The 21,330-nt window shown below is 37.1% G+C and overlaps 2 protein-coding genes and 1 long non-coding RNA gene across 5 annotated transcripts; 1 reads left to right on the top strand and 2 right to left on the bottom strand.

The window, feature by feature from the left end:
* Window positions 1-1,201: 1,201 nt before the first annotated feature.
* LOC108219807 (serine/threonine-protein phosphatase 7 long form homolog) lies at window positions 1,202-6,254 on the bottom strand. The gene is made up of 5 exons (XM_017393334.2): window positions 6,101-6,254; window positions 3,018-3,695; window positions 2,835-2,914; window positions 2,231-2,747; window positions 1,202-2,115 (listed from the first exon to the last, which is right to left on the bottom strand). The coding sequence occupies exons 2-5, from the start codon at window positions 3,072-3,074 to the stop codon at window positions 1,552-1,554; spliced, it is 1,218 nt and encodes a 405-aa protein (XP_017248823.2). The 5' UTR covers window positions 3,075-3,695; window positions 6,101-6,254; the 3' UTR covers window positions 1,202-1,551.
* A 997-nt stretch (window positions 6,255-7,251) lies between these two features.
* Window positions 7,252-9,365, bottom strand: LOC108223772 (SCARECROW-LIKE protein 7). Its single transcript, XM_017398187.2, has one exon. The coding sequence runs from the start codon at window positions 9,107-9,109 to the stop codon at window positions 7,397-7,399; it is 1,713 nt and encodes a 570-aa protein (XP_017253676.1). The 5' UTR covers window positions 9,110-9,365; the 3' UTR covers window positions 7,252-7,396.
* A 10,160-nt stretch (window positions 9,366-19,525) lies between these two features.
* On the top strand, window positions 19,526-21,111 carry LOC108222701 (uncharacterized). 3 transcript variants are annotated; one of them, XR_010292237.1, is made up of 3 exons: window positions 19,526-19,590; window positions 19,696-20,281; window positions 20,844-21,111. It is a non-coding gene; the product is annotated as an uncharacterized LOC108222701 (long non-coding RNA). The 3 variants fall into 3 exon arrangements; XR_010292235.1 differs by having other exon boundaries at window positions 20,841-21,111; XR_010292236.1 differs by having other exon boundaries at window positions 20,838-21,111.
* Window positions 21,112-21,330: the final 219 nt, after the last annotated feature.

Raw genomic sequence — 21,330 nt, 5'->3', positions numbered from 1 at the left:
TTAAGTTGTTTATTTTTTAATATTTTAAACTGATGGACTTATCATTTTCACCTATAAATAAGTCCCTCCCTCATCATCTCACCTTCATCACTATCTCAAACACATTATAACATTTATGGATTCCGTTGCTGTCGATAAGTGCTACTGTGACAAAGTCCTTGTTAAGAGAGTTTGTCATGACAACGGTCCCGACGTTGGTAGACGGATGTTGCAATGTCCTAACGGCGCTAGTGGTTGTGGTTACTTAGTATGGCTAGATGAGCGGCTAGACACCCGGTCAACTGTGGTCATCAACAAACTTTCTGAGGAAATAAGTGACCTCAAATGGTCTCAGGCAGTGGAAATTGCAGAAATGGAGACGAAGCATGCTGAAAGAGTAAAAAAAATTGAAGAAGACCATGAAGGGTGATGGATCTCGATGGGATGCTGAGGATGTTTGATGTTTTTCATGTTATGTGTTTGTCTTTCAATGTTTTTTAACTTATGCACATCTCTATCTATCTTTATAAGTGTTCCAAATGTTGTTATCTCGTGTTTTTCATGTTAATGTGTTTTTCATTGTCATTGTTTGTTGGAATAAAACTGATGTTATGCAAGAATGTTTATGTTGACCCAGCAGATTAATTAGCAAATATGTATCGGAGAGATGACCTTGTTCTTTCACAAATTCTTTCGGAAACATCTTGCATCCACAAAATACGTGCACAAAGACAATAATCTTGAAAAAACCTCGCTTTTTTACCGGATGAACGGATCTTGAAGTGAGCTTCATTTTTGTTTTGGTTGGAATTGTGTAAACACTAGATTCTTCTTATCAGATTTCTCCATATGTTATGGCAAGGCGTAATTTCTTTTTGTCACAATATGGCATTAGCATTTAGTTATGAGTGTAATGAACATTTATGTAGAGTACAGAAACGGTTTTAACTTTTAAGGGAGCGTTAGGTTCTTCTTTTTGGTTATGTATCTCTCTGGAGTACTTAGCAATTAAATATTTGATTTTCATACGAAGAAATATATTTTGAGTGTTTCATGCCTTCTTCTCTTGCGTAATTTTACTTCCAGAAAATTAGGCGTAATTAAAATATGAGATATATAAGGTCATTTTAAATATGCTATGTTTGAGTGGCATTTTAAGTGTTACGTTGACGCTTATTATGTTTATGTGGCTTTGTCATTGTTTGTCGGAATAAAACTGATGTTATGCAATAATGTTTACATACATAATGACACCTAAACTGAAAAGCAGCAACAACTACCAAGTGTTCATACATAAGCAACAAGTACCAAATAAACATACATAAGCAAACAACGCAACTACAAACTGAAAATACATAAACTCAAAAGACATAAACTACTTCTTCTTATGCCCGAAGATATGGCTGCCCGTGTGACATCTCCTGCCCTTCCCCTTTGCATCTCTGGGTGGCTGCTGTCTCTGCTCAGGCTGGGACGGCCTCTCGGGTTCCGACTGATCTCGTACTGCCCACGGGCTACTCTCACCAGCGTACGCACCAAAACTATGCATATGTACAGGAGTAGGAGTGGACCTCACCCCTGCCGGTGTAACTGGAAACGCAGGTGCCCCGAACACGTAGGATGGCTACCAAATGACGGGACCGGGGCCTGTAGCGGAGGTGTGGTGTACTGATCGGTCAGGAATGACATGTCAGGACGATAAACATCTCGATCAGCAAACTGGTATGACTCCTGAAGTGGAGGAGAAACATGTGTGTGCCCACCACTAGGAGAGGTGTCCTCGTCATCCCCTAAATTCACCGCAAAACCACCTTCACCACCCACGTAGTCATCCCCTGTAGTCTCAGTTGCCACCTCGGTCCAACGGGGCCATTCCCCCGCCCCTGAAGGAGCCCGTGCATCCCTATCTGGCGCAGTAGAGGTGCCAACATGGTGCGACCAGCTACTACTGCCCACATGAGTGTAGTAAGTGCCAGGCTCCGGCTCAACTGGTGTGACAGGACGCCGACCTCTGCGTGTCGGAGGGCCTCCGTGACCCCTGACACGAGCAATCACCCCCTGTAGCAGACTCTGTGCCCGATTGAGATCGGGAGCAGCAGGGTCAATGGCAGAGTCCACCTCTAGAAGCTGCTCCTCCTGTTACCAAACATAAACATGCAAAGAGAAGTCAGGCCGAGAATACATTCTAGATGACATAACATATGCAGTAGAACAAAAGTAATTGTGGAAGACAGTAAAAGTAGTTGTTTACCAATGACTGTGTGGCGCCCTGTGTCCCCTGAAAAGCATCCGCTCTACGCCAGAACAATGGGTTAACCATGTATCTATGTGTAACCTGGAGGTACCAAGGCATGTATGCGGGAGAGCAACCATTGCCCAAAATGAATGGCGGAGATGTCATAGCTCGGGTAAGGGACGTATCCCAGTAATGAATGTATGTCTCCCTGGCGCCCTGCCAGTCAATGGACTCGTTGACGACGTCGTGCAAGTCCTGATGATTCCTACGTGGGGAGGATGTGGGTATGTCCTGAACGAACCCAAACTGCCTCGTGACCCTGTCAGTATAACACCACTCCACATATGCCATGTACATCAAAGGGGTGGGAGCTGTCCACCGCAAGTACAATGTCTGATCGGGCTGAAACTCATCAGCTAAATATGCATACGGCCACCACAAAAACTGTTCCACACCCATGTTATCCAACTCGTACCGGGTCATACGACTCTGAGCGTCCGGCACCTGAGTACGGGTCACTGAAGCCACCCACCTACAACAAAATGTTTAGATTAAGGACGAGAAGTAGTGCATGTGCAATAATTGAATGCGTTTATGAGAAGAGTAGCATATTACATACCTAAGCGCAAGTGGGTAAGTGAACTGGGGTTGAGACCTGAGATGTGGAGCTATCGTAGGGAACCGCTCGTATATCCACACCTGGTATCAAAGTACATATATTTGCACATCAAGTTGTATGGGAAGACAATTTGTTAAAACTAAATGACAGTAATGGGATTAAAGAGGGTACTTTCATGCGTACCTGAAGTAATGTGGCATACCCAGTGAAGTCTTTGACTCCTCTGCTTGCATCACACATCTTCCTGTATGTGTAGGAAAGAACAGCACTACCCCAACTATAACCACCCAGGCTCTCCAGGTCATCTAGTAACCGAAGAAGGCTTAGCGGCACAGAGTTCCCGCTGGCATGTGGAAACAACGATCCGATCACACAAAGTAGGTGTGCCCTAATGTGAAAGATAGACTGCGCACCAAAATCACCAGCCAACTCGTCCAACCGGTGACATCTACCAAAGTGTGTAATCAACCACCGGATCTTCAAATTGTCCTTCCTCAAATCAGCGGTGTCAGGAGCCAGTCCAAGTAAATCTCGTACCAAAGCCGCCCTCTGAGCTGGAGTGGAGGTGTACCCGTGCAGGATAAGTGGTCGGCCAGTGGTCCGTAAGCCGAGAATGTGATGAACATCCTCCAGTGTGATGGTGGCCTCGCCAAATGAAAAGTGGAAAGTGTGCGTCTCTGGACGCCACCTCTCAATGAAGGCTGTGATCACCCCCCTGTCATGCCTGACCTTCCCCAGCCTGAAAATCCATCCAAAACCCGCGGCCGTGATGGCAGTCACTATCGAGACATGCGGCCGGTGATTTTTAACTGTGTTCCAATAATCACCGAAGTTGCCCCTCACTACCAAATCCTCTCGTGGCTGGCACAATTAAAATACAAAATGTGTCAGTAGTTTATCATAAAGCAGACGTTTTATTCTAATAAATAGCAATAAGTCAGGTCATTATCTCTCTCATGTTCCACACCGCCTCAGACCTGTGATCCGTCTGCAATGTCAACAAACTGTCATCGATTGGGCCGGGATGGTAAACTACGGGATCCATCTGCGCCAACAAATAAATTTCAATTTTAATTCGAATTTAAAAATTCAATTTAAAAATTCCTAACAAGTACCCATATATTAAACTCAAATTTCTAAATTTCATATCAAATCCCATATATATATATTAATTCCGATTTTATAGTTTTTTATTAATTCAAATATTTTATTTATATATATATATTCGAATATGTTAAAAGTGAATTTTTTTCGATATATTTATATTTTTGGATAATTTAATTCAAATAATGTATTTATATAAGTTCAATTATATTTATATATTTATTCGAATGTGTTAAAAGTGATTTAGTTCGATATATTTTTTTTTTTTGAAATTTTAATTCAAATAGATAATTTATATATGTTAATATTTTCTTATGAATATTATATTAATATTTTAATTCCGAATATATTATATTCGTATATTATAGCATATTATTATTTATATTTTAATTCAGATATTAATATTTTAATTTAAAATCTAAATATTTATATTTTAAGTCAAAATAAGCATAATTTAAAATCTAAATTCAGATATTAATATTTTAGTTACAATATTAATATTTCGAATATTATGTTTTTCATTTGATATTTTAATTTTGAATTTTAATATTTTAATATTAATATTTTAATTTGAATATTATGTTTTTCGAATATTATAATATTAATATTTTAACATTATAATATTAATATTTTAATATTATGTTTTTCGAATTTTATGTTTTTCGAATTAAAATATGAATATTATGTTTTCGAATATTATAATATTAATATTTTAATTTGAATTTTAATATTAATTCGAATTATGTTAAATTACCCTAAACATTAGTTAAAATCTCATAATTACCCTAAAAATGCCTAAAATAAGCATAATTTAAAATCTAAATTCAGATATTAATATTTAATTACAATATTAATATTTCGAATATTATGTTTTTCATTTGATATTTTAATTTCGAATTTTAATATTTTAATGTTAATATTTTAATTTGAATATTATGTTTTTCGAATATTATAATATTAATATTTTAATATTATAATATTAATATTTTAATATTATGTTTTTCGAATTTTATGTTTTTCGAATTAAAATATGAATACTATGTTTTCGAATATTATAATATTAATATTTTGATTTGAATTTTAATATTAATTCGAATTATGTTAAATTATCCTAAAAATTAGTTAAAAACATATAATTACCCTAAAAATTCCTAAAAATTCCTAAAAATGCCTAAAAATTCCTAAAAATTTCTAAAAATACCCTAAAAATTCCTTAAAATCTCATAATTATTAAGTATATTTTAATTCGAATTAAAAATCTTAAAATCCTAAAATCATGAACTTAGACTAAAGAGGGTGAAAGTCAATAATAACATATTTTTAAAAGAATATGTCCAAAATGACTACGGCACAGAAGCGTATCCAAACTAACCAAACGAATGCGCACATGAGAAATGCGCATCACAGTACACGCATGTACAAGATGCGTGTTGCAGCAAAATACAGTGGTAAAACATTTTCATTTTTAAATAATTTATTTACATACACATTGTTTTAATGCGATACGCATTATATAAATGCGTGCTTCTTCGATACGCATCGTATAAATGCGTGGGTGACTTCTGGTCCTAATTGCCCTTTTATATATATTCTTATTCACGCGCGCAGTCTAATGTCATCAGATGCATGTTCAAAGTTTACGTGTAAACAAATACATGTAATCACGTATTCACAGTGGACCCATCTGTGTGCATATTAATCTGTGATATAGGTAAGGAAGTATGGGCTTCGATTGGCGTTTGAGAGAATAGTAGGAAGAGACATATGAAAGCTGAGTATGCAACTTTTTTTTTTTGAGTATGCAAATTGTTTCTGAAGAATGAGCGCTACTAAAAAAAATTTATATACGCATATGACATATGCGTGTTTAAGTGGATAAATAGGACGCTTTTACCGATAAGTGATATTTAGGGCAACCACATCCATAAAATTTAATATTTTGGGCATTTTCTCGACTAAAGATCCAATTTAGAAATTCTTAACAAGTACAAATCCTACAATCTTAAAATCCTAAAATCTCTAAATTGTTAAACGGTTTCATATCAAATCTCATATGAAATCTGAAGCATGCAAATTCTAGTATATCATACAACAAATTAATTAAAATCAAGGCATTATACATACATATATACACAAATCTTGAGAGAAGATTAGGATAATACCTTCAAATTAATGCTAATCGGGGTTGATTTGAAGCTTAAAATCAGACTTTGGGCGACCCTTTCCTCCCTTTTCAGCTCTCCGTCGACCCTCTCGGACTCCGCTCTCCGGCTGCCCTCTTTCTTTCTTCCGCCGCTCTTCCGTTTTTTTCTCAGTTTTTATGCTTGATTGTATGCTGTGGCCTGTGGGTAGGGTTTTGATGGTGGTTTTTAAACAGCTTGGGTCGCTGTTTGAAAACGCGACCCTTATGTGGCTTTTTCAAGCTTGGGTCGCGTTTTCAAAGCGCGCCCCTAACTTGCAAAACTCTCCCACTCGGGTCGTTCTTTCTCGATTCATTTAGACTGGTTAGTTTTGAAAGCATGAAAAAAAATTGGTTACTTTTGAAAAGTGGTCGAACAAATTGGTTACGGAGCCTATTTTTATCAGTACTCTACTTGATTGACTGACATGCACAGTCTATTTGTCGCCATATTTTCCAACATATAATTAGCAGTTTGAAAATAGTACCATGTTACGGTGGCTATTAAAAATTGCGATCTGTTACACATTTCGAACCATCGATTTTACGGTATAACAAATCATGAAAAAAGGAGCAAATTGATAAACGCACATCCTTAATTTTACTTTAAAAGTACCCTTTTTTCTATTGATATTCAACCAAATTATTCCTATATATCTCCAAATCATATCTATGCATAAAAGGGTGATCTCAATCTCACCTAAGAATTTGCATCAAGAATGTGTATGTATCAGCTCAAAGAAACAAAAGGCAAAGAAATATATTTGGGCAAAATCACCAGTGATGAAGGACCAAGACATTTTTGCCGGTCGCACAAATAAACCCAGGGTTTAACAAACCGTACAAGCAACAAACGAGACTCGGAATGCAATGGAGTGCACATTTGCATATACAAACTTCATTGCGTACAGATACAGACGGTCCAACATGAGATCAAATTTATGACAATCACACTTCAATTCATTCAACTATGTGTGTACCAAAGTGGAAGATCAATGTCTCCCATATATATCGGCAGCTAGTTTAAACCTGTTTGCTCCAAATAAATCAGTCGTATATGTTATACCTTAGCTCCTTCTCCTTGTAATGTTAAAATTAATACTGTAATTCAAAAATAGCTTGCAAGTCTTAAAGTTACATTACTAAGCAAGGCTTCATAATTTACCACCACCACCACCAAAGGGCAAAATCAAAGTATACATATAGTTCCATGTCTACCTAAACAAAACAACTAAACCATCCAAAACAAATGTCTAAGCATATCATAATCCAAATTAACTTAACACCATGAAGAAACAGTGAGCAAAGGTACATTATTCCAAGCAACCGAAATGAAACCAGGAGGTGAATCAACCAGCGAATAGCTCGAACTGTAATTGCAGTACCATAGCAGTATCTTCGCTTGGCTTACTGCGTAATGGCTCAATCCTACAGCCTCAAACCCCGCTTTTTTCATCAGCATTCCCCATTCCTCTTTCCCTTCCATCCGCTCTCGTCTCGTTCCAGCGTCCTCTGATTGTCCAATTACACCTGCAATTCTCCGCCCGAGCAGTAGTCTTTCCACTTCAAGCCTCTCCGGGGAGTCTCGTGTGAAGTTTGGGTCGAGTGATTCAAACAAAGAACTGTAGTATTTCAACGCATTTTTCACCCGAGGGAAGAACGCAACTCGGTTCAAGCTAGCTTCATACTCGCCTAAGGTCACGATCTTCGGGTTCAATGATTTCGCCAATTTTAACACAGATTCGACTACATCATTTGTTTCCCCTAAATAATTATACAGTTGCAGCATGAAATTAACAGCAATCACTTCATCCTGCTCAACTCGAAAGCTCGACTCGTTTAATTCCTGGACCGGTATAAAAACCGGTTCAAACTCAAAATCCAGGTCCAGCACTTTCGCAAATTCGCGCAATCGGTTACCGGTAGCATTCATAGCAGCTGCCGGAGAATCTCCCAAAGCCGGCGCCGGAATCGCAGATATTCGAATCTTCTCCGGCTTACCAGCAAGCCGGGTGGCTAAGGCCTGCAACAAAGCGGCCCACTGGACTCCCTGAACAATTCCGAAATCAACGATATGTATCTTCGTGGCCTCCTCCGTAGCTTCTAGAATTGCTTGATTTGCAGTTAAGTGAGCGAACTTAGAGTAAGGAACGGCGTCGTTTAAGGCTTTGTACGACAAGCAAAACTCCTCCGACGTCGTTTCGAAGATTGTTGGCGTTTTCGAGACGGAGAGCTTACTGTAAAGAGCTTCAGTGAAGTAAAACGCAACTCGCTCAGTTGGATCGCCGGTCTCCGAGACGGAGTCTCTGAGTCGAATCAGTGACTTGATTGCCGAGTCAGACTCGGACTCGGCGAGTTTAGCGCAGTCGATTACAGCGTTGAGCAGTGGCTTCGTCGATATCTGTTCAGGTGAGCTGGCAGATGCAACGGCTACTACGTCGTCGTTTTTGTTAACTGCTTCAACGGTCGTTTGTGGCGGAAGCGGGACCCACTGAGGTGGAGCAGGGGCAGTTTTGGAAACATCTGGGAAAATAACATGAACGCTGTCTAGATCGGGAGAGGGAGGGAACGGATCTGCGGCAGCGGCGGCGTAGAGATTAAACTCCGAAGAGTTCTGCCACGTGTCGCATCCCGATTGGAGATTGGAGCTGGCCGTGGAGTCTGCACCGCCTATCAAACTCTCCATCCAGTCATCCGAGTCAAACTCGCCGCCCGGGCCGTTACCAAAATCGGTGAAGCGGAAGGACTGATTGTGCGGGTCGAGACTAGGAAAGTGAAAAACCGGTTCGGTTCCTTCGGGTAAAAACGGGTCAGGAAAAGGAGGAGCGGAGAAGCCATAAGCAGGAGCATTGGACAAGATTTGAGAGCATGGAGAGAGAGCAAAGGGAGAGAGATGCTGCTGGTGTTGCTGCTGCTCTTGCTGTTGTTTTTGTTTGATGACTTGCTGGGCAATAGCCATGAGATTTCCACTGTCAGTACACATATATGCCATTCTCCGGCCAGTAGTCGCCGGTGTTGACTATCCACGCATCACTCACACTACCGGCTCCGGGTGGTTATAGCATATATATGTTTGGGGTTTTGGGTGAGAAGTTAAGTTATAGGTGGTGGAGGAGGAGAGTGAGAGAGGATACTGTATTGAGTTGGGAGGTTTAATGATGAAAAGGTGCTCAATCACCTTACAACTTACAAGGTGGATGTGAATGTGAGCTTCCGTTATAACCACACTCATCTCGTCTCAACTCTCACTCCTTTTTCTTTTTTCTTATTAACTACTCTATATTATTTTTCACAAACCTTTTTTGTATACATTTTATATGGGACCTTCAAATATTTGGATGCCACATCAAAAAAATTCTATGAGTTATTTACATACCCTGATTAATAAATTTAATATTAAAAAATATGTATAAAATAGTAGAAATGGAAAAAAAGTGGGAGAAGTGGTGAGACTTGTTAGTTTTTAATGTATAAAACGAAGATAATGAAGTAAAGTAATGTTTGGAAAAGGGAAGATTAGGGAATGGTGGCTATTTTTGATAAATTTTGAAATGTAAATAATTGGATAGAGGAAAACCTTAAAATAATGGTTGAGATGGGAGTAATTTTTAGATTGTTCTTTAAAGGTTTTTGGTACATTAATATCATTAATCATGATACTTGTACATATACGGGGAGTGTTTGGTCGTGGCCTAAAAGCCAGGCTTCTAATTTTACAAGTTAGAAATATTTATTCGTATCGTTTGTGTAAAATATCAAAAGATATTTATAAGAAGCTGAGAATACTGGTTTCTGTTTTATGAATTCTACTTATTTCTCAAATATTTTAATCACTTATAAGTCTTATGATGATATGTAAATCCTAATCACTTGCTTCAAAATTCTACTTCACTTATTTAGTTTAAGCAAGAAGCACTTATTTTAAAAACACCTGAACGACCCCCTAATCTATTATATGATGATATATATTAAATTATGAACAAATAGTTATATTTGATATAAATATTTTATAAATTTGATTTATTGATAAAATAATGAATTAATTTTATTTTATAACTTTTAATTTATTGATAAAATACTAATAAGTTTATTGATAATTTCTAATTTATCGATGTAAACATGTTAAATCAGTCTGAGGAGTCCAAGATGTTTTTTACTGCAAAGAAGATTTATAATTAAAGCTCCTCAAATATGTGAAAATATTGGCATGTTTGGCAATCTTTTTTAAAAAGAAAAAGTCCTTATTTTTTACTTAATTTTTAGAAAAATATTTCATTCATAAATTTTTTGGATATAAATATTAAATAAATGTTTCATATTCATTATTTGATAAGAAATAAAAATTTATTCAAGAAATTTATAATTTGATTTATTTTTTCTCAAAAATAAAATTTTACTTTAAAAAATAAGATTAGCTAAACAGCATTGAAACATTGAGACTTAGAGCCCGTTTGTGGCAGTTTTAAGCTGTGGCTTAAAGCTTTACCCAATTTTAAGTTGAAAAATATCTCTTTGTGTAATAAGTCAGAAGCCGTCTTAAAGTCAGAAATAAGTTAAAAGCTGATTTAAAGCCAGAAGTTAGTTTGAGATATTTTTTTTAGTTACTTAATTTTTTTAAACTTTTTTTTATAAAACTTATCAATAAATCATAAGTTACTCATAAAATATATTAATTTTAATTTTTATATTTTTAATAACCCATAAATTGTTGATAAGTCAAAATTAACCAAACAGATATTTTAAACTTTCAGTTTATCAAATAAGTCACGTTAAGTCATAAATCACGTTAAGTCATAAATCACGTTAAATAATACTCCCTCTGTCCCTCTCATTTCTTTACAGTTACTATTTTGGGATGTCCCTCTCATTTCTTTACATTACCATAAATAGTAAGTTTTTTCCATCATTACACCACTATCCTCCCCCACTATCTCATATTTAACAATAAAAACTACTATTACACCCACTACTTTCCTCCACTATCTCAAATCTATTATTAAATATTGATGGGTCCCACCACTTTACCCACTTTTCATCTAACTTTACTCATTTTTCATACATTGTCTTGGTCTCCGTGTCCCCCTCCAATGTAAACAATTGAGGGGGACGGAGGGAGTAATAAGTAATGAGTTCAGTCAAATGAGCTATTGAACACAAATTTAAGGTAATTCAACAGTAGGACAGTGTAACTGAGGTGTAGACCACCAAAATGACATGTCAAAATCAAGACATGAGCAAACACGTGTATGATCATCGCACTCCGCTCTGTACGGGGCAGATACATCGTTAGCTAAAGCTGGTGGGAGCCCGGAGTCTTGACCAACACATCCACATACGGCGCGTCTCTGTCGCCGTCGCAGTTGATGACGTTAGATACAGATCTAATCTTTTGGGAAATAACAATTGTTTATAGTAATATAATCTTTACAGTCGCTGGGCCACATTTGTTTAATTAATTGTTTTTACAACATACTGACGTTCTCCCACTGCACGAGACTCTTTGTTTAAAAATTACACGCCCTCCCGTGCACCTCACCATGAACATTTTTTGTATTGTTCTGGATAGGAGGGGAAATGCTACATCGAGAGCAAATTTTTAAAATAATAACAAAAAGAGTAATAGGAAAGATAATTTCGTCTTTTCATGCTTTTTCAATTTTGGATATAAAAGTTTGTTTTGGATATAACATTTCTCGGATAAGAAAAGTTACCCATAAAATCTGTACAAATTTATAATGACCGCTTTCCTATATTTTATTAATTAATCAAAATTATTAAATGATTAAGATAAATATATGTTATCATCAGTGTTTTAAAAATCTCCGATTTAACCAATTAATCCCCGATTAATCCTCTGCAAGGTCGGCCACTGATTTGATTTTTGAAATCCGATTAATCCTTACATATATTTCTGAACAAAGTATATATTATAAATTATTAAAATTAAAATACTATATTAGTTTAAATATGAATAATTATAGAGTTTAATATAGTAAATAAATTATCTACTGAATAGTTAATATAATAATAACTAAATATTAAATAATATTTTAATATTAAAATAAATCCGATTTTCACTCCAATTAATCCTTCCGATTAATCCCCGATTTCCGATTAATCCCTGAATCGGTAGCTCAGCCGATTAGGTCCGATTCCCGATTTCTGTAACATTGGTTATCATTATATATCTAGACCAAAAGTCGGTAATTTATAGTTTATCAATAATTGTTGATTTATTAATATTAATCAATCCGCAATTTAGTGGAAAAAACTCCATATTTGTATTCTTTTCTTTAGAAAATTTCTTCGATCTCTTTCTATAAGGAAATTTTAATTTATGAATTCTTTCACTTTCAACTATCTTTACACAAATGTTAAATATATTTTATCGCCCACCACCAAATTTTTAATAATGTCTTGTGCTTAGTATCAAATATACGCATGGATAATTAAATCTTCAACATATCTTTAGTATAAATAAACGTTTACATTAACTTTATTTAGTTGACTATATAGAAAAAATTTATGAGAGACTTTAATTTTATTTTTAAAATATTTCACAAATTAAATATTTAATTGATGAAAATTAACAATTTTGTCTACTTTTTTTTCTTTTTTTTTTTGCTAAGCCGGTAGTATTATAATAGAACGAGTGCCATATCCCAGAGTTGCAAACCTAGTACTGCTAGGAACATGGAAATAGAAGTAAAGTTGGCTTAAAACAACTGAGCCATAATATGAATACTAACCCTAGATTAAACTAAGCTAATACTAAAGGATGATGCTCTGGCAAAGAGGTTCTGAGAGCTTCCCATGGAAAAGGCTCAGAATCATTAGAGGCAGTTATATAACGAACTAATTTTAAGAAGACCGCGGAGAGACTATAGTCACAGGAGCTAATGGCTCGGAAGAGGGAGTCTGTAATGGGAAAAAGTGACCACAACGGCAACAACTAATTGCGGAATTAACCTTCGTTGGACAATACTTATCCCTACTTGTATGAACCTTCGATGAAACAAACAAGTAAAGCAACAATAAACAATAAATAAGACACCAAGAATTATACGTGGAAAACCCCCTCAATGAAAGGAGTAAAAACCACGGGACCGTAGTCCACCCAAACAATTCACTATGACAAATTATATGGGTAATACACCAAGTTCTTCTCTAGATAAAACTAGAGGAATACAATCACCTTCACACTCTTGGAATAACTCGTCAAGAAGTATGGAACCAAATAAACAACAAGAGAACAAAGACCCACGGCTAGGTTCAGCCTCTCCACGGCTCTTTAGCTACTGCCCAGCCCCTCAAATACACCTCCGAATCCGATCTCCACCGTTCAGAATTTAGATATCGGTGTTAGGAAGATGCTGTCCGAAATTCAAGACGATCCGACCGTTGGAACTCCGGGAAACGCAAAAACAAGGCAGCCAGCGCAACCAGAAAATTTCCTGCGAATTTTCACACAATATTTCTCTTTTGCCTATTTTCTCTCTTACTTATTTTGACAAATATCCTCCTATATTTATATATAGGGTTCCCTTTATTTTTATCTCCTTGTGGGCCAAAACAAGGGTAATCCTATTGGGCTTTTAATCTCATAGGTAGAAACTAAAACCCAACAAATCTCCCCCTTTCTAACTATGAGAAAGAGTTCGCCATTCCGGCGATCGAACAACATACCTTTAGCTTCCCTTTAGCTAAAGACTTTGTCAACATATCAGAACCATTATCATCGGTGTCTACCTTTTCCACTTCAAACAACCCTTCTTCAAGAGCGTCTCTAATCCAATGATACCTCATATCGATATGTTTCGTCCTTGCATGAAATGTTGGATGCTTAGCTATATCGATAGCTGCTTGATTATCACAAAGAACAACATAGCGTTGTTGCGGGAAGCCAAGCTCCTGCATCAACCGCTTTAACCACAACAACTCTTTACAAGCTTCAGTTGTTGCTACATACTCTGCCTCCCCCGTAGAAAGTGAAACACCCTTTTGCAACCTAGATTGCCATGAGACTGCTCCCCCTGCAAAAGTCATCAAATATCCAGAAGTGGATTTCAATGTATCCTTATCACCTGCCAAGTCAGAATCTGTATATCCAATAAGCACTGGTTTATCATTCCCAAATGTAAGACCCAATTTGGAAGTACCTCGAAGATATCGCATAATCCACTTAACTGCTTCCCAATGCTTCTTACCCGGATTTGTAAGATAACGACTGACAACCCCAACTGCAAAGGCTATATCAGGTCTCGTAGATACCATAGCATACATCAAACTTCCTACTGCTGAGGCATATGGAACTCCATCCATCTCTGCAATTTCTTCCTTCGTAGAAGGAGAATCCTTTTCAGTTAACTTAAAGTTGGTAGTAAGAGGAGAACTAACAACTTTAGATTTATCCATGTTGAACCTGCAAAGCACCTTCTCAATATATTGCTCTTGTGATATATGCAACTTCTTGGCCACTCTATCTCGATGAATACGAATGCCAAGAATCTGTTTCGCTGGCCCCAAGTCCTTCATGGCAAAGGACTTACTCAACTGTTGTTTCAGTTGGGAAATTCTTTCAGTATTTTTGCCAACAATAAGCATGTCATCCACATAAAGCAATAATATGATAAAATCATCATCTGAAAATCTCTGAACAAAAACACAATGGTCAGAAATAGTCTTACGGTAGCCTTGCTTCTTCATAAATGACTCGAACTTTTTATACCATCGCCTTGGTGCTTGCTTCAAACCATATAGACTTTTTAGAAGTCTACAAACATACCCCTCTTTACCTTTAACCTCAAAACCTTCAGGCTGCTCCATATAGATTTCTTTGTCCAAGTCACCATGTAGAAAAGCTGTCTTGACATCCATTTGTTCAACCTCCAAATCAAGACTTGCTGCTAAACCAAGCACCGTACGAATCGATGTCATCTTAACAACGGGAGAAAAAATCTCATCAAAATCAATACCCTTTTTCTGACTGAATCCCTTGACGACCAACCTAGCTTTGTACCGTGGTTGTGAAGTATGCTCATCTTGCTTCACTCTGTAAACCCACCTGTTCTTCAAAGCTCGTTTTCCCTTAGGTAGCTTCACCAACTCAAAAGTATTATTCTCATACAAGGATTTCATCTCATCTTGCATGGCATAAACCCACTCCTTCTTGTGCTCATCTTCCATAGCTTCTGCATAAGATTCAGGTTCACCACTATCAGTCAATAGAACATACTCATCAGCAGAATACCTGTTGGAAGGATGACGATCTCTGTTAGACCGCCTGAGTGGAACGAATGGTGGAACATTTTGTACCGGTGACTCCTCATGGGCATCATCATCCATGTCACTATTTTCGGGAATATCAGTATTAGTGTCATGTTGGTCATTATCATGAGCATCGTCTCCAACCTGCGAGTCCACATGTCTTGGAGGAACTGGATCCAAATCAACCAGATCATTGTTATGTTGAGGAACTGACTCTGCCTTCCCAACATCTTTCAAACTCTGATCTTCAACAAAGATAACATCTCGGCTTCTCACAATCTTCTTTGAAACTGGATCATAGAGCCTATAGCCGAACTCATCTTGGCTATAACCAAGGAATATGCACTCTTTAGTCTTCACATCTAGTTTAGACCTTTCATCTTTGGGAATATGCACAAAAGCCTTGCATCCAAAGACACGCAAATGATCATAAGAAACATCTTTACCACTCCAAACTCTATCTGGAATATCAAACTGTAAAGGAACACAAGGTGAGAGATTTAATACATTTACCGCAGTATTCAGTGCCTCACCCCAGAAAGACATCGGCAACTCAGCATGTGAAAGTAAACATCTGACCCGCTCCACTAGTGTTCTGTTCATCCTCTCTGCCAAACCATTAAGCTGAGGTGTCTTTGGTGGAGTCTTTTGATGCCGAATACCCTGCTGTCTACAATACACATCAAAGGGACCTGTATACTCCCCTCCATTATCTGTCCGGATACACTTCAGTTTCTTCCCAGTCTGTCTCTCAACTAAAGCCTGAAAATGCTTAAACACGTCTAATACTTGATCTTTAGTCTTCAAGGTATAAACCCACAACTTCCTTGAATGATCATCAATGAATGTAACAAAGTATAATGAACCACCATTGGTTCGGGTTTTCATGGGACCACAAACATCAGAATGCACCAAGTCAAGTATATGCTCTCTACGAGAGGGAGGACGACTCTTAAAAGAAACTCGGTTTTGCTTGCCAGCAACACAGTGAGAACACCTTTTCAAATGTATATCAGTCAGACCAGATAGTACCTTTTTCTTCGACAGCATATTCATTCCTTTTTCAGTCATATGAGCAAGTCTCTTATGCCATAAATCGATCATATCAACATTCTCCACAGCGTTAACAATGCCGGTAGAGACTTTAGGTTGTGTCATATATAATTTCGGACACCTCTTTCCTCTTGCAACAATTAAAGAACCTCGAGTGAGCTTCCATTGGCCATTACCAAAGCTGCTAACATACCCTTCATCATCAAGAAGGCCAGTCGAAATTAAATTCATTCGCATATTTGGAACGTGCTTCACATCATGAAGAAATAACTCCATGCCCGTGTCAAACTTCAGACATACCTCACCGACGCCAACAACTTTTGATATGCCACTGTTACCCATTTTAACATCTCCAAAATCACCAGAAGTATAAGATGTAAAGAAGTCCCTTCGTGACGTAACATGACACGAAGCACCACTATCAATAGCCCAACTCATATCATCTTGTGCAAGGTTAACAATATCTCCATCACAACAAATCAGGTGCTCATCAGTAGTAGCAATCACCACAGAATTATCATTACTACTGTCAGTTTTCGTCTGATCGTTGTCTGAGCTCTTTTTATTTTCTCGCTTCAACTTTCTGCAGAACTTTTTCGTATGTCCCTTCTTACCACAATGATAGCACTCAACATTAGAATACTTACCTCTAGAACTACTCCGTTGATTACCTCTATTGGCTGGACCTCTGCTTTGAGCTCTCCCCTTCCTTTCGGTGACTAGGACTTCTGACTGCGAAGAGGAACCCTGTGACTTTCTTCTCATCTCTTCATTCAGAATACTGCTCTTAGCTAGTTCCATACTGATAATACCATCCGGAGCTGAGTTCGACAAAGACATCCTGAATGTCTCCCAAGAATCTGGTAAAGTACCCAAAAGACACAATCCCTGTATCTCATCTTCAAACTTGATACCCATTCCAGCAAGCTGATTCATAATTCCTTGGAATGCATTCAAGTGATCAGAAATTGTAGTGCCATCTTGATATCGTAGAGACATCAACTGTTTAATCAGATACAACTTATTATTTCCTGTCTTTCGAGCATAGAGTTGCTCGAGCTTGTTCCACAAAGTACGCGCATGTGTCTCTCCACTAATATGGTTCAAAACATTATCATCCACCCATTGCCGTATATACCCACAAACCTGTCGATGCAAAATAGTCCATTCTTGCTCGGTTTTATTTGCAGGCTTCTCCGTAGTAAACACAGGAAGATAATATTCCTTCACATAAAGAAGATCCTCCATCTTCCCTTTCCAAACATGATAATTAGAACCATTCAAATTAACCATTCTACTCGTATTCGTTTCCATCGTTCAAACAAGTTCAAAAACAATAACCTGGCTCTGATGCCAATCTAATGGGAAAAAGTGACCACAACGGCAACAACTAATTGCGGAATTAACCTTCGTTGGACAATACTTATCCCTACTTGTATGAACCTTCGATGAAACAAACAAGTAAAGCAACAATAAACAATAAATAAGACACCAAGAATTATACGTGGAAAACCCCCTCAATGAAAGGAGTAAAAACCACGGGACCGTAGTCCACCCAAACAATTCACTATGACAAATTATATGGGTAATACACCAAGTTCTTCTCTAGATAAAACTAGAGGAATACAATCACCTTCACACTCTTGGAATAACTCGTCAAGAAGTATGGAACCAAATAAACAACAAGAGAACAAAGACCCACGGCTAGGTTCAGCCTCTCCACGGCTCTTTAGCTACTGCCCAGCCCCTCAAATACACCTCCGAATCCGATCTCCACCGTTCAGAATTTAGATATCGGTGTTAGGAAGATGCTGTCCGAAATTCAAGACGATCCGACCGTTGGAACTCCGGGAAACGCAAAAACAAGGCAGCCAGCGCAACCAGAAAATTTCCTGCGAATTTTCACACAATATTTCTCTTTTGCCTATTTTCTCTCTTACTTATTTTGACAAATATCCTCCTATATTTATATATAGGGTTCCCTTTATTTTTATCTCCTTGTGGGCCAAAACAAGGGTAATCCTATTGGGCTTTTAATCTCATAGGTAGAAACTAAAACCCAACAGTCTGGCTGAGGAAGATGCACCCGGATGGCTAGGATCCACCTCTTCACCTAAGCTAAAACTGGTACCCGAGCTCAGGTAGTTTTCTGGTAGTGAAAACCTCATCTCATGTCCTGGTCAAGAAAATACTGGAGGTATCCGAATATTTCCAAAGTTGCTCCAAAGTTCTTCATATTGCGCATCCCGTACCTTGCCATGTACTCCGCAGTTCTGTTCATCTCTGTTGATAGAGGAATTTGGTGAATCAACAAACGTGAGGTTCGTTGCCGGAATTAGGTGTTTTACGGTGATTATATGACGGGAATCCGCCGTGGGCGGTGGTTTTAGGTGTTTGAGGGTGGCTGAGATCAAGGGAATATATTTCCTCTCTCGTTCTCACAACTCTCGATATATCCTCTTAATGTGCCTATGTACCGCTTTATATAGGGGATCAAGCCATCACTACACCATATTTGGCCTATTGCAACGGTAAAAGTCAATAATGTTGCAAAAAATGTTGCTAGAAGTAAAAAACATAGCTACCCTTTTGTAATTTTTTTTAACAATGTTACATAATACTGAAAAGTGTTGCACGCTTGATAATTTTTGCAAAGGGTTGAAAATTTTGACGTCAATTGTAACACTTTTCTTAAACGTTACCGTAGTGTGCAATATTTTTGTCACTTGGAACAAAAAATTAGGCGGGCAACTTCTTTTTCAGTGGAAGGTACCAGCACAATTATTTCCAAAACAAACATCCCACTTCCAAAAACAAATATCTCACTTCCATTTGTTGTTTTAATATGAGTGCTTGATGTCGTGATATAGTCAAACGCGATCAAATTACTTAGCCTTTAATAGTATATTACCCGAAATATGAATTTTTTTAAAATCATTTTGTGATTAAAGAAACATATAGCCTTTTGGGTTTTTAAACCAGAAGTTGGAAGTCAACAATGATAGCTTCTTTTTTGGCTTTTTTTTAGTGATTTGCATTATTATGAAGTTTAAAAATTTTAATATGTAATAATTCTATTAATTAATAAAAAAGTAATTTATTAGCAATCCTGAGTTGTAACTCTCTCTCTCTCAATTTGATGGTTCGAGTTAGGTCAGTAAGCAGATACATCTTAAATGGGGTTTTGCTAATTAATTGGGGGTTTTGCTATGACTAATTAGGGTTTTGCTAATATTAATTGGGGGTTTTGTTTGACAGGAAATCAGAGCATCTTAACTAGGGCTCGAGCTTCAAAATTAGAGGTAATGATAGCTAGGGATTACTTCAAAATTAGTTCTTTGTAAAAATCACAAAGAGGTAATGTGGCTTTTTATATTAGTTATTTTTAACTAGTTTTAATGCATATTCAAGTGTATTTCTTTTATGAGCTTGTTTTATGCTCAAATATTGCCCAAAAGGTAGCTACTTTGGTTTGTATTTGAGCGTGTGTATATATTAATCATTTCCTTGACGTGCTTAGTTGGCTGGAAAGTATGTGAAAGATGAAGTCTGGCATGCACTTATCGTTGTAATCAGCAATGCTTCTTATCTTCATGGTTACGCCGTAAGATTACTATACAGAATAGTCCAAAAGTCAATTGAGAGGTATATAATATGTCGGAGTTTGTTCGACTGGAACTTGACATGCCAGAATTATTAATTTTTTATTTCTGTACGTACTAAAAGGGCAATTCTTTATGTCAATCGAGAAGTTATTGCGCAAGTGGATGTATGGTGTATTGGAGGATATGGTGATATGTTGGTGAACATTGTTGGAACACTAGCCATAGAGGAACCAATAACTGTGAGCTCTTGTTCCTCTACTTGAACCAATGCAATATACATTGTGACATTAGAAAGAAGACTTACAAGTTAATGGACATATAGTAAAAGGTTCCCTTGACTAATAAAATAGATAAATGTCGTGCAATATGTTCTTCTTTGTTTCAGGGAGCATATACAATTTTTTCCAATTGTACAGTTGCAATTGCTTGCTCTGGTATCGTGTCTTTCTTGTGATTTTAGTGATATTATTAATTAAAGTAAATAAAATATATAAAGTATGGTTGCATAATGTATATATACTTGAACTCCTAAGGCAGTTCCCTGGAGCTTCTGGATTGCTTATACGCCCTTAATAACCTTGGTCTTTTCTTAAGTTAATGTATCATTAAGGAATGTTGGTGCTATGAACATATCGTTTTATTTTTCTTCCATTAGATTGTTATAGTTGCCTCCAACTTACAAGATATATACATGATATTGGATCTGATCAACTAACCCATACGTTTTGTTTGATAATTTGCTATCTCATGAATAAAATATGTTCAATAAAACAATGATCAATTGAACCATTTTAGCAGCAGAATTGAGGAAAGCAGAAGAGTAATGCTAGAAATTGAGGAACTTGGTGTTTCTATCCGTCATGATTTGCACCAACAGCACCAGTCTCTCATGCATACCAACAACACGGAGGAGATGATCGAGAAAAAAGATTGTGATAGGGTGACAAAGGTAATTTGCAAATTGAGAGAGGTAAATCCTTATTTCAATGACATCAATGTTGAAGCATTGTTGCGTGCTACTGGGGATGAACTTGACAAAGAGTAGGATGAGAATGCAGCTGCTCAATAATGATGACTTTATGACTCAGTTTGTAATTTGTATTATATTTATGTCAATTTTCAAGTTAACAAAATTTCAGAGTGCTATTGCATTAATATAGTATCATTGTAAATCAGGCCTCAAAAGTATTGCAACATAATACATAATGTTGCCCAGAAATTTAAAAACATTACAATACACATAAAACTGTTGCACAAATGTGTCACCAAAAAACTAAAAAGTATTGCA

This window comes from Daucus carota, chromosome 5, assembly GCF_001625215.2.
Source record: "Daucus carota subsp. sativus chromosome 5, DH1 v3.0, whole genome shotgun sequence".
NCBI lineage: Eukaryota > Viridiplantae > Streptophyta > Magnoliopsida > Apiales > Apiaceae > Daucus > Daucus carota.
Note: the sequence above shows the minus strand (reverse complement) of the source record. Positions and strands in the feature narration are given on the sequence as shown.

Bases quoted from the DNA above. Each gene is read 5' to 3' on its own strand.
- LOC108219807 (XM_017393334.2), bottom strand. From the start codon at position 3,074: ATGTGTGATGCAAGCAGAGGAGTCAAAGACTTCACTGGGTATGCCACA. The intron at 2,748-2,834 runs GTATGTAATATG...ATTTTGTTGTAG, and splicing joins ACTTACCCACTTGCGCTTAG to GTGGGTGGCTTCAGTGACCC. The intron at 2,116-2,230 runs GTAAACAACTAC...GTTTGGTAACAG, and splicing joins AGGGCGCCACACAGTCATTG to GAGGAGCAGCTTCTAGAGGT.
- LOC108223772 (XM_017398187.2), bottom strand. From the start codon at position 9,109: ATGGCATATATGTGTACTGACAGTGGAAATCTCATGGCTATTGCCCAG.